A 14,218-nucleotide genomic window follows, 5' to 3' on the forward strand; every position below is an offset into this window, starting at 1 on the left:
CCTCCTTATCTCCCTCCATTACCAGAACACACCTCAGAGCCCCCGGTGTGATATAGAGGCCGGAGCTCCTCCTTATCTCCCTCCATTACCAGTACACACCTCGGAGCTCTCGCTGTGATATAGAGGTCGGAGCTCCCCCTTATCTCCCTCCATTACCAGTACACACCTCGGAGCCCCCGGTGTGATATAGAGGCCGGAGCTCCTCCTTATCTCCCTCCATTACCAGTACACACCTCGGAGCCCCAGGTGTGATATAGAGGCCGGGGCTCCTCCTTATCTCCCTCTATTACCAGTACACACCTCGGAGCCCCCGGTGTCATATAGAGGCCGGGGCTCCTCCTTATCTCCCTCCATTACCAGTACACACCTCGAAGCCCCCGGTGTGATATAGAGGCCGGGGCTCCTCCTTATCTCCCTCCATTACCAGTACACACCTCGGAGCTCTCGCTGTGATATAGAGGCCGGGGCTCCTCCTTATCTCCCTCCATTACCAGTACACACCTCGGAGCCCCCGGTGTGATATAGAGGCCGGGGCTCCTCCTTATCTCCCTCCATTACCAGTACACACCTCGGAGCTCTCGCTGTGATATAGAGGCCGGAGCTCCTCCTTATCTCCCTCCATTACCAGTACACACCTCGGAGCTCTCGCTGTGATATAGAGGCCGGAGCTCCTCCTTATCTCCCTCCATTACCAGTACACACCTCGGAGCCCCCGGTGTGATATAGAGGCCGGAGCTCCTCCTTATCTCCCTCCATTACCAGTACACACCTCGGAGCCCCCGGTGTGATATAGAGGCCGGGGCTTCTCCTTATCTCCCTCCATTACCAGTACACACCTCGGAGCCCCCGGTGTGATATAGAGGCCGGAGCTCCTCCTTATCTCCCTCCATTACCAGTACACACCTCGGAGCTCTCGCTGTGATATAGAGGCCGGGGCTCCTCCTTATCTCCCTCCATTACCAGTACACACCTCGGAGCTCTCGCTGTGATATAGAGGCCGGAGCTCCTCCTTATCTCCCTCCATTACCAGTACACACCTCGGAGCCCCCGGTGTGATATAGAGGCCGGGGCTCCTCCTTATCTCCCTCCATTACCAGTACACACCTCGGAGCTCTCGCTGTGATATAGAGGCCGGGGCTCCTCCTTATCTCCCTCCATTACCAGTACACACCTCGGAGACCCTGGTGTGATATAGAGGCCGGAGCTCCCCCTTATCTCCCTCTATTACCAGTACACACCTCAGAGCCCCCGGTGTGATATAGAGGCCGGGGCTCCTCCTTATCTCCCTCCATTACCAGTACATACCTCGGAGCTCTCGCTGTGATATAGAGGCCGGGGCTCCTCCTTATCTCCCTCCATTACCAGTACACACCTCGGAGACCCTGGTGTGATATAGAGGCCGGGGCTCCTCCTTATCTCCCTCCATTACCAGTACACACCTCGGAGCCCCCGGTGTGATATAGAGGCCGGAGCTCCCCCTTATCTCACTCCATTACCAGTACACACCTCGGAGCCCCCGGTGTGATATAGAGGCCGGAGCTCCTCCTTATCTCCCTCCATTACCAGTACACACCTCGGAGCCCCCGGTGTGATATAGAGGCCGGAGCTCCTCCTTATCTCCCTCCATTACCAGTACACACCTCAGAGCCCCCGGTGTGATATAGAGGCCGGGGCTCCTCCTTATCTCCCTCCATTACCAGTACACACCTCGGAGCTCTCGCTGTGATATAGAGGCCGGAGCTCCCCCTTATCTCCCTCTATTACCAGTACACACCTCGGAGACCCTGGTGTGATATAGAGGCCGGGGCTCCTCCTTATCTCCCTCCATTACCAGTACACACCTCGGAGCCCCCGGTGTGATATAGAGGCCGGAGCTCCCCCTTATCTCACTCCATTACCAGTACACACCTCGGAGCCCCCGGTGTGATATAGAGGCCGGAGCTCCTCCTTATCTCCCTCCATTACCAGTACACACCTCGGAGCCCCCGGTGTGATATAGAGGCCGGAGCTCCTCCTTATCTCCCTCCATTACCAGTACACACCTCGGAGCCCCCGGTGTGATATAGAGGCCGGAGCTCCCCCTTATCTCCCTCCATTACCAGTACACACCTCGGAGCTCTCGCTGTGATATAGAGGCCGGAGCTCCCCCTCATCTCCCTCTATTACCAGTACACACCTCGGAGCCCCCGGTGTGATATAGAGGCCGGAGCTCCTCCTTATCTCCCTCCATTACCAGTACACACCTCGGAGCCCCCGGTGTGATATAGAGGCCGGAGCTCCCCCTTATCTCACTCCATTACCAGTACACACCTCGGAGCCCCCGGTGTGATATAGAGGCCGGAGCTCCTCCTTATCTCCCTCTATTACCAGTACACACCTCAGAGCCCCCGGTGTGATATAGAGGCCGGAGCTCCTCCTTATCTCCCTCCATTACCAGTACACACCTCAGAGCCCCCGGTGTGATATAGAGGCCGGAGCTCCCCCTTATCTCCCTCTATTACCAGTACACACCTCGGAGCCCCCGGTGTGATATAGAGGCCGGAGCTCCTCCTTATCTCCCTCCATTACCAGTACATACCTCGGAGCTCTCGCTGTGATATAGAGGCCGGGGCTCCTCCTTATCTCCCTCCATTACCAGTACACACCTCGGAGCCCCCGGTGTGATATAGAGGCCGGAGCTCCTCCTTATCTCCCTCCATTACCAGTACACACCTCGGAGCTCTCGCTGTGATATAGAGGCCGGAGCTCCTCCTTATCTCCCTCCATTACCAGTACACACCTCGGAGCTCTCGCTGTGATATAGAGGCCGGGGCTCCCCCTTATCTCCCTCCATTACCAGTACACACCTCGGAGCCCCCGGTGTGATATAGAGGCCGGGGCTCCTCCTTATCTCCCTCCATTACCAGTACACACCTCTAAGCCCCCGGTGTGATATAGAGGCCGGGGCTCCTCCTTATCTCCCTCCATTACCAGTACACACCTCAGAGCCCCCGGTGTGATATAGAGGCCGGGGCTCCTCCTTATCTCCCTCCATTACCAGTACACAGCTCGGAGACCCTGGTGTGATATAGAGGCCGGGGCTCCTCCTTATCTCCCTCTATTACCAGTACACACCTCGGAGCTCTCGCTGTGATATAGAGGCCGGAGCTCCCCCTTATCTCCCTCTATTACCAGTACACACCTCGGAGCCCCCGGTGTGATATAGAGGCCGGAGCTCCTCCTTATCTCCCTCCATTACCAGTACACACCTCGGAGCCCCCACAGTGATATAGAGGCCGGGGCTTCTCCTTATCTCCCTCCATTACCAGTACACACCTCGGAGCCCCCACTGTGATATAGAGGCCGGGGCTCCTCCTTATCTCCCTCCATTACCAGTACACACCTCGGAGCCCCCACTGTGATATAGAGGCCGGGGCTTCTCCTTATCTCCCTCCATTACCAGTACACACCTCGGAGCCCCCACTGTGATATAGAGGCCGGGGCTCCTCCTTATCTCCCTCCATTACCAGTACACACCTCGGAGCCCCCACTGTGATATAGAGGCCGGGGCTTCTCCTTATCTCCCTCCATTACCAGTACACACCTCAGAGCCCCCGGTGTGATATAGAGGCCGGGGCTTCTCCTTATCTCCCTCTATTACCAGTACACACCTCGGAGACCCTGGTGTGATATAGAGGCCGGGGCTCCTCCTTATCTCCCTCTATTACCAGTACACACCTCGGAGCTCTCGCTGTGATATAGAGGCCGGGGCTCCTCCTTATCTCCCTCCATTACCAGTACACACCTCAGAGCCCCCGGTGTGATATAGAGGCCGGAGCTCCTCCTTATCTCCCTCCATTACCAGTACACACCTCGGAGCTCTCGCTGTGATACAGAGGCCGGAGCTCCCCCTCATCTCCCTCTATTACCAGTACACACCTCGGAGCCCCCGGTGTGATATAGAGGCCGGAGCTCCTCCTTATCTCCCTCCATTACCAGTACACACCTCGGAGCCCCCGGTGTGATATAGAGGCCGGAGCTCCTCCTTATCTCCCTCCATTACCAGTACACACCTCGGAGCTCTCGCTGTGATATAGAGGCCGGAGCTCCTCCTTATCTCCCTCCATTACCAGTACACACCTCAGAGCCCCCGGTGTGATATAGAGGCCGGAGCTCCTCCTTATCTCCCTCCATTACCAGTACACACCTCGGAGCCCCCGGTGTGATATAGAGGCCGGAGCTCCCCCTTATCTCCCTCCATTACCAGTACACACCTCAGAGCCCCCGGTGTGATATAGAGGCCGGAGCTCCTCCTTATCTCCCTCCATTACCAGTACACACCTCGGAGCTCTCGCTGTGATATAGAGGCCGGAGCTCCTCCTTATCTCCCTCCATTACCAGTACACACCTCAGAGCCCCCGGTGTGATATAGAGGCCGGAGCTCCTCCTTATCTCCCTCCATTACCAGTACACACCTCGGAGCTCTCGCTGTGATATAGAGGCCGGAGCTCCTCCTTATCTCCCTCCATTACCAGTACACACCTCGAAGCCCCCGGTGTGATATAGAGGCCGGAGCTCCTCCTTATCTCCCTCCATTACCAGTACACACCTCAGAGCCCCCGGTGTGATATAGAGGCTGGAGCTCCTTCTTATCTCCCTCCATTACCAGTACACACCTCGGAGCCCCCGGTGTGATATAGAGGCCGGAGCTCCTCCTTATCTCCCTCCATTACCAGTACACACCTCGGAGCCCCCGGTGTGATATAGAGGCCGGAGCTCCTCCTTATCTCCCTCCATTACCAGTACACAGCTCGGAGCCCCCGGTGTGATATAGAGGCCGGAGCTCCTCCTTATCTCCCTCTATTACCAGTACACACCTCGGAGCCCCCGGTGTGATATAGAGGCCGGGGCTCCTCCTTATCTCCCTCCATTACCAGTACACACCTCGAAGCCCCCGGTGTGATATAGAGGCCGGGGCTCCTCCTTATCTCCCTCCATTACCAGTACACAGCTCGGAGACCCTGGTGTGATATAGAGGCCAGAGCTCCTCCTTATCTCCCTCCATTACCAGTACACACCTCGGAGCTCCTGCTGTGATATAGAGGCCGGGGCTCCTCCTTATCTCCCTCTATTACCAGTACACACCTCGGAGCTCTCGCTGTGATATAGAGGCCGGAGCTCCCCCTTATCTCCCTCTATTACCAGTACACACCTCGGAGCCCCCGGTGTGATATAGAGGCCGGAGCTCCTCCTTATCTCCCTCCATTACCAGTACACACCTCGGAGCCCCCGGTGTGATATAGAGGCCGGAGCTCCTCCTTATCTCCCTCCATTACCAGTACACACCTCAGAGCCCCCACTGTGATATAGAGGCCGGGGCTCCTCCTTATCTCCCTCCATTACCAGTACACACCTCGGAGCTCTCGCGGTGATATAGAGGCCGGGGCTCCTCCTTATCTCCCTCCATTACCAGTACACACCTCGGAGCTCTCGCTGTGATATAGAGGCCGGAGCTCCCCCTCATCTCCCTCTATTACCAGTACACACCTCAGAGCCCCCGGTGTGATATAGAGGCCGGGGCTCCTCCTTATCTCCCTCTATTACCAGTACACACCTCGAAGCCCCCGGTGTGATATAGAGGCCGGAGCTCCCCCTTATCTCCCTCCATTACCAGTACACACCTCAGAGCCCCCGGTGTGATATAGAGGCCGGAGCTCCTCCTTATCTCCCTCCATTACCAGTACACACCTCGGAGCCCCCGGTGTGATATAGAGGCCGGAGCTCCTCCTTATCTCCCTCCATTACCAGTACACACCTCGGAGCCCCCGGTGTGATATAGAGGCCGGAGCTCCTCCTTATCTCCCTCTATTACCAGTACACACCTCGGAGCCCCCGGTGTGATATAGAGGCCAGAGCTCCTCCTTATCTCCCTCTATTACCAGTACACACCTCGGAGACCCTGGTGTGATATAGAGGCCGGGGCTCCTCCTTATCTCCCTCCATTACCAGTACACAGCTCGGAGCTCTCGCTGTGATATAGAGGCCGGGGCTCCTCCTTATCTCCCTCCATTACCAGTACACACCTCGGAGCTCTCGCTGTGATATAGAGGCCGGGGCTCCTCCTTATCTCCCTCCATTACCAGTACACACCTCAGAGCCCCCGGTGTGATATAGAGGCCGGAGCTCCTCCTTATCTCCCTCCATTACCAGTACACACCTCGGAGCCCCCGGTGTGATATAGAGGCCGGGGCTCCTCCTTATCTCCCTCCATTACCAGTACACACCTCGGAGCTCTCGCTGTGATATAGAGGCCGGAGCTCCCCCTTATCTCCCTCTATTACCAGTACACACCTCAGAGCCCCCGGTGTGATATAGAGGCCGGAGCTCCTCCTTATCTCCCTCCATTACCAGTACACACCTCGGAGCCCCCGGTGTGATATAGAGGCCGGAGCTCCTCCTTATCTCCCTCCATTACCAGTACACACCTCAGAGCCCCCGGTGTGATATAGAGGCCGGGGCTCCTCCTTATCTCCCTCCATTACCAGTACACACCTCGGAGCCCCCGGTGTGATATAGAGGCCGGAGCTCCTCCTTATCTCCCTCCATTACCAGTACACACCTCGGAGCCCCCGGTGTGATATAGAGGCCGGGGCTCCTCCTTATCTCCCTCCATTACCAGTACACACCTCGGAGCTCTCGCTGTGATATAGAGGCCGGAGCTCCTCCTTATCTCCCTCCATTACCAGTACACACCTCGGAGCTCTCGCTGTGATATAGAGGCCGGAGCTCCTCCTTATCTCCCTCCATTACCAGTACACACCTCGGAGCCCCCGGTGTGATATAGAGGCCGGAGCTCCTCCTTATCTCCCTCCATTACCAGTACACACCTCAGAGCCCCCGGTGTGATATAGAGGCCGGGGCTCCTCCTTATCTCCCTCCATTACCAGTACACACCTCAGAGCCCCCGGTGTGATATAGAGGCCGGAGCTCCTCCTTATCTCCCTCCATTACCAGTACACACCTCGGAGCTCTCGCTGTGATATAGAGGCCGGGGCTCCTCCTTATCTCCCTCCATTACCAGTACACACCTCAGAGCCCCCGGTGTGATATAGAGGCCGGAGCTCCTCCTTATCTCCCTCCATTACCAGTACACACCTCGGAGCCCCCGGTGTGATATAGAGGCCGGGGCTCCTCCTTATCTCCCTCTATTACCAGTACACACCTCGGAGCCCCCGGTGTGATATAGAGGCCGGAGCTCCTCCTTATCTCCCTCTATTACCAGTACACACCTCAGAGCCCCCGGTGTGATATAGAGGCCGGGGCTCCTCCTTATCTCCCTCCATTACCAGTACACACCTCGGAGCTCTCGCTGTGATATAGAGGCCGGAGCTCCCCCTTATCTCCCTCCATTACCAGTACACACCTCAGAGCCCCCGGTGTGATATAGAGGCCGGAGCTCCTCCTTATCTCCCTCTATTACCAGTACACACCTCGGAGCCCCCGGTGTGATATAGAGGCCGGAGCTCCTCCTTATCTCCCTCTATTACCAGTACACACCTCAGAGCCCCCGGTGTGATATAGAGGCCGGAGCTCCCCCTTATCTCCCTCCATTACCAGTACACACCTCGGAGCTCTCGCTGTGATATAGAGGCCGGGGCTCCCCCTTATCTCCCTCCATTACCAGTACACACCTCGGAGCTCTCGCTGTGATATAGAGGCCGGAGCTCCCCCTTATCTCCCTCTATTACCAGTACACACTTCAGAGCCCCCGGTGTGATATAGAGGCCGGAGCTCCTCCTTATCTCCCTCCATTACCAGTACACACCTCGGAGCCCCCGGTGTGATATAGAGGCCGGAGCTCCTCCTTATCTCCCTCCATTACCAGTACACACCTCAGAGCCCCCGGTGTGATATAGAGGCCGGGGCTCCTCCTTATCTCCCTCCATTACCAGTACACACCTCGGAGCCCCCGGTGTGATATAGAGGCCGGAGCTCCTCCTTATCTCCCTCCATTACCAGTACACACCTCGGAGCCCCCGGTGTGATATAGAGGCCGGGGCTCCTCCTTATCTCCCTCCATTACCAGTACACACCTCGGAGCTCTCGCTGTGATATAGAGGCCGGAGCTCCTCCTTATCTCCCTCCATTACCAGTACACACCTCGGAGCTCTCGCTGTGATATAGAGGCCGGAGCTCCTCCTTATCTCCCTCCATTACCAGTACACACCTCGGAGCCCCCGGTGTGATATAGAGGCCGGAGCTCCTCCTTATCTCCCTCCATTACCAGTACACACCTCAGAGCCCCCGGTGTGATATAGAGGCCGGGGCTCCTCCTTATCTCCCTCCATTACCAGTACACACCTCGGAGCCCCCGGTGTGATATAGAGGCCGGGGCTCCTCCTTATCTCCCTCTATTACCAGTACACACCTCGGAGCCCCCGGTGTGATATAGAGGCCGGGGCTCCTCCTTATCTCCCTCTATTACCAGTACACACCTCGGAGCCCCCGGTGTGATATAGAGGCCGGGGCTTCTCGTTATCTCCCTCCATTACCAGTACACACCTCGGAGCTCTCGCTGTGATATAGAGGCCGGGGCTCCCCCTTATCTCCCTCCATTACCAGTACACACCTCGGAGCTCTCGCTGTGATATAGAGGCCGGAGCTCCTCCTTATCTCCCTCCATTACCAGTACACACCTCGGAGCCCCCGGTGTGATATAGAGGCCGGGGCTCCTCCTTATCTCCCTCCATTACCAGTACACACCTCGGAGCCCCCGCTGTGATATAGAGGCCGGAGCTCCTCCTTATCTCCCTCTATTACCAGTACACACCTCGGAGCCCCCGGTGTGATATAGAGGCCGGAGCTCCTCCTTATCTCCCTCCATTACCAGTACACACCTCGGAGCCCCCGGTGTGATATAGAGGCCGGAGCTCCCCCTCATCTCCCTCCATTACCAGTACACACCTCGGAGACCCTGGTGTGATATAGAGGCCGGGGCTTCTCCTTATCTCCCTCCATTACCAGTACACACCTCAGAGCCCCCGGTGTGATATAGAGGCCGGAGCTCCTCCTTATCTCCCTCCATTACCAGTACACACCTCGGAGCTCTCGCTGTGATATAGATTCCGGAGCTCCCCCTCATCTCCCTCTATTACCAGTACACACCTCGGAGCCCCCGGTGTGATATAGAGGCCGGGGCTCCTCCTTATCTCCCTCCATTACCAGTACACACCTCGGAGCCCCCGGTGTGATATAGAGGCCGGGGCTCCTCCTTATCTCCCTCCATTACCAGTACACACCTCAGAGCCCCCGGTGTGATATAGAGGCCGGAGCTCCCCCTTATCTCCCTCTATTACCAGTACACACCTCGGAGCCCCCGGTGTGATATAGAGGCCGGAGCTCCTCCTTATCTCCCTCCATTACCAGTACACACCTCAGAGCCCCCGGTGTGATATAGAGGCCGGAGCTCCTCCTTATCTCCCTCCATTACCAGTACACACCTCGGAGCCCCCGGTGTGATATAGAGGCCGGGGCTCCTCCTTATCTCCCTCCATTACCAGTACACACCTCGGAGCTCTCGCTGTGATATAGAGGCCGGAGCTCCTCCTTATCTCCCTCCATTACCAGTACACACCTCAGAGCCCCCGGTGTGATATAGAGGCCGGAGCTCCTCCTTATCTCCCTCCATTACCAGTACACACCTCGGAGCCCCCGGTGTGATATAGAGGCCGGGGCTCCTCCTTATCTCCCTCCATTACCAGTACACACCTCGGAGCTCTCGCTGTGATATAGAGGCCGGGGCTCCTCCTTTTCTCCCTCCATTACCAGTACACACCTCAGAGCCCCCGGTGTGATATTGAGGTCGGGGCTCCTCCTTTTCTCCCTCCATTACTAGTACACACCTCGGAGCCCCCGGTGTGATAGAATCGGGGCTCCCCTTTATGTCCAGCACTGAATGAGCGGAAGGTTGTGGTGGGCTGCGTGCGCTTTATTCGGGCAGTCCCTGGTAGGAGAGGACATGTAACCACACATACTATCACCCCCATCATCAGGGGATTCGCCCTCCCATCAGTCAGATAATGACAGGATTGTGGACATTATATAAAAGTCTGCTTCTCTATTTCGGGGGCCTCCTGCGCCTCTTTTCCGCCATCTTTGGGGCTTGCCGGCTTCTTTGTGCCATGTTCTTGCTCACTCTCTCTTCTTGCAGGAAACTTTTTCTTCACCATAGAAATAAAGACGAGAAACAGGAGGAAGGACGGAGCGCGGATCCCAGCGGTGAGGCCCAGGAAGGTGTTCCTGCGTGAGAAGATGACAGGGAGCAACTTGTTACACCACCACCATTACTACAGGACCCCGCCCATAGGACCCCCGCTCACACGACCCGACACCACCCAACTACAGGAACCCGCCCACAGGAGGAAGGACGGAGTGTGGATCCAGCGGCGAGGCCTAGGAAGGTGCTCCTGAGGGAGAAGATGACAGAGAGCGACTCGTTACACCACCACCATCACTACAGGACCCCGCCCATAGGACCCCCACTCACAGGACCCCACCCATAGGACCCCAATTCCACCCAACTACAGGAAACCACCCACAGGAGGAAGGACAGAGCATGGATCCTAGCAGTGAGGCCTAGTAAGGTGCTCCTGCGGGAGAAGATGACAGGGAGCGACTCATTACACTACTGCCATCACTACAGGACCCCTCCCATAGGACCCCCGCCCACAGGACTCCGCCATCACCTGACTACAGGACCCCGACACCACCCAACTACAGGAACCTGCCCACAGGAGGAAAGACAGAGAGTGGATCCTAGCGGTGAGGCCCAGGAAGGTGCTCCTGCGGGAAAAGATGACAGGGAGCTACTCATTACACCACCGCCATCAGTACAGGACCCCACCCATAGGGCCACCACCCACAGGACCCCCGCTCACAGGACCCCGCCATCACCCGACTACAGGAACCTGCCCACAGGAGGAAGGACGGATCCAAGCAGTGAGGCCCAGGAAGGTGCTCCTGTGGAAAAAGATGACAGGTAGCTACTCATTACACCACCGCCATCACTACAGGACCCCTGCCCATAGGACCCCTGCTCACAGGACCCCGACTCCACCCAACTACAGGACCACAATAACACCCAACTACAGAAGCTTGCCCACAGGAGGCAGGACAGATCCCAGCGGTGAGGCCCAGGAAGGTGCTCCTGCGGGAGAAGATGACAGGGAGCGAATTGTTACACCACCTCCACCAGTACATGACCCGCCCATGGGACCCTCACCCATAGGACCCTGCCATCACCAGACTATAGGACCCCGACACCACCCAGCTACAGGAACCCCCTCACAGGAGGAAGGACAGATCACAGCGGTGAGGCCCAAGAAGGTGCTACTGTGGTAGATGACAGAGAGCGACTTGTTACACCACCGTCATCACTACAGGACCCTGCCCATAGGACCCTCACTCACAGGACACTGCCCATAAGACCCCGCCATCACCCAACTACAAGACCCTGCCACCACCCGACTACAGGACCCGCCATCACCCGATTACAGGACCCCGCCATCACCCGACTACAGGACCCAGCCACTACATGACTACAAGACCCCACCATCACCCGACTACAGGACCCCACCACCACACAACCACAAGATCCCACCACTTCACGACCCCGCCTTCACCCAATTACAGGACCCCACCATTACGCGACTACAGGACCCCGCCACCACGCGACTACAGGACCCTGCCATCATCCAACTACAGGACCCTGCCACCACATGACTACAGGACGCCGCCATCATCCGACTACAGGACCCTGCCACCACATGACAACAGGACCCCACCACCACGTGACTACAGTACCCCGCTATCACCCGACTACAGGACCCCGCCACCACACGAGTACAGAACCCCACCATCACCCGACTACAGGACCCTGCCATCACCTGACTACAGGATCCCCCGCCATCACCCGACTGCAGGACCCTGCCATCACCTGACTACAGGACCCCGCCATCACCCGACTGTAGGACCCCGCCATCACCCGACTACAGGACCTCGCCATCACCCAACTACAGGACCCTGCCATCACCCAACTGCAGGACCCCGCCATTACATGACTACAAGACCCCACCATCACCCGACTACAGGACCCCGCCACCACGTTACTACAGGACCCTGCCATCACCCGACTACAAGACCCCGCCACCACCTGACTAAAGGACTCCGCCATCACCCGACTACAGGACCCCACCATCACCCGATTGCAGGACCCCTCCATCACCCGACTACAGGACCCCGCCATCACCCGACTACATGACCCCACCACCACCCGACTACAGGACCCTGCCATCACCCGACTACAGGACCCCGCCATTACATGACTACAAGACCCAACCATCACCCGACTACAAGACCCCGCCACCACCTGACTAAAGGACCCCGCCATCACCCGACTACAGGACCCCACCATCACCCGATTACAGGACCCCACCATCACCCGACTACAGGACCCCTGTTATGGTTTCCAATGGCAAGGAAACATCAGAAGCATAGAATAAACGGACAAGCTCTCGGGTGATGGAAACTAGAGCTGACCGCGATGCTAAACCTACACACCACACTAGAAGTAGCCAGGGGGCATTCCTGCGTTGTCTCTAGATGCCGCGCGCCAGCCGGAGAACTAACTACCCCTGGTAGAAGAAAACACAGTCCTGGCTTGCCTCCAGAGAATGTCCCCACAGGAGATAGCAGCCCCCCACATATAATAACGGTGAGAGCAGATGAAAAGACACACGTAGTATGAAAGCAGATTTAGCACAGAGAGGCCCGCTAACTAAATAGCAGAAAGATACAACAGAGGACTTCGCGGTCAGCTGCAAAACCCTTCAAAACACCATCCTGAAATTACCTTAACTCATGTGACAACTCATGACACCGGAGTGGTAATTTCAGCCCAACAAGAGCTTCCAGCTGCAGAGATTCACATAAGTGCAAACTGGACAAAACATACAAAAATAGACTTAAGGACTAAAGTGTCCAACTTAGCTGAGCAGAAAACTGGGAGCAGGAACATGCAACAGAATCACTCTGGATACATTGATGGCCAGCATTAGAATGACTGAGGAGCAAGGTTAAATAGGATACTCCCACATCCTGATAGGAACAGGTGAACTGAGAAGGCAAAGCTTGCAGGACACCAGTACCACAAGAGACCACCGGGGGAGCCCACGAACCGAATCACAACAGACCCCGCCACCACCCGACTACAGGACACTGCCATCATCCAACTACAGGACCCCGCCACCACATGACTACAGGACCCCGCCATTACCTGACTACAGGACCCCACCATCACCCGACTGCAGGACCCTGCCCATAGGACCCCTTCTCACAGGACTCCGCCATCACCCGATTACAGGACCCCTCCATCACCCGACTACAGGACCCCGCCATCACCCGACTACAGGACCCCGCCACCACCCGACTACAGGACACTGCCATCATCCAACTACAGGACCCCGCCACCACATGACTACAGGACCCTGCCATCACCTGACTGCAGGACCCCGCCCATAGGACCCCTACTCACAGGACCCCTCCATCACCCGACTACAGGACCCCGCCATCATCCAACTACAGGACCCCACCACCACATGACTACAGGACCCTGCCATCACCTGACTGCAGGACCCCGCCCATAGGACCTCTACTCACAGGACTCCGCCATCACCCGACTGCAGGACCCTGCCATCACCTGACTGCAGAACCCTGCTATCACCTGACTGCAGAACCCTGCCATCACCTGACTGCAGGACCCTGCCATCACCTGACTGCAGGACCCCGCCATCACCTGACTGCAGAACCCTGCCATCACCTGACTGCAGAACCCTGCCATCACCTGACTGCAGAACCCTGCCCATAGGACCCCCACTCACAGGACCCCGCCATCACCCGACTACAGGACCCCACCATCACCCGACTGCAGGACCCCGCCAGCACCCGACTGCAGGACCCCGCCATCACATGACTACAAGACCCCCGCCATCACCCAACTACAGGACCCCACCCATAAGACCCCCGCTCACAGGACCCTGCTGGTCTTAACACTCCTACATGAGGGGCCTGGATCTCTGAGGGGACACGGGGTGAAGAGTGGAAGACCCTGAATTCTCACCGAGTGTCCAATCAGAGCGCAGCTTTCACGTTCCCTCAGGAGCAGCTCTGGAGGGGCCGCACA

The 14,218-nt window shown here is 57.3% G+C and overlaps 1 protein-coding gene across 4 annotated transcripts in view; it reads right to left on the reverse strand.

Annotated features, from left to right (window-relative positions):
- Window positions 1–9,952: 9,952 nt before the first annotated feature.
- The window catches only part of LOC143777149 (solute carrier organic anion transporter family member 1C1-like), a 160,714-nt gene continuing 156,448 nt past the window's right edge, over window positions 9,953–14,218 (reverse strand). For all 4 annotated transcript variants that reach the window (XM_077267233.1, XM_077267236.1, XM_077267234.1 and 1 more), the window contains exon 15: window positions 9,953–10,278. In XM_077267233.1, coding sequence (XP_077123348.1) covers window positions 10,077–10,278 — 202 coding nt within the window. In that variant the 3' untranslated portion in view covers window positions 9,953–10,076. The remainder of the gene's footprint in view (window positions 10,279–14,218) is intronic.

Source organism: Ranitomeya variabilis, chromosome 5, assembly GCF_051348905.1.
Source record: "Ranitomeya variabilis isolate aRanVar5 chromosome 5, aRanVar5.hap1, whole genome shotgun sequence".
In the NCBI taxonomy this organism is placed as follows: Eukaryota; Metazoa; Chordata; class Amphibia; order Anura; family Dendrobatidae; genus Ranitomeya; species Ranitomeya variabilis.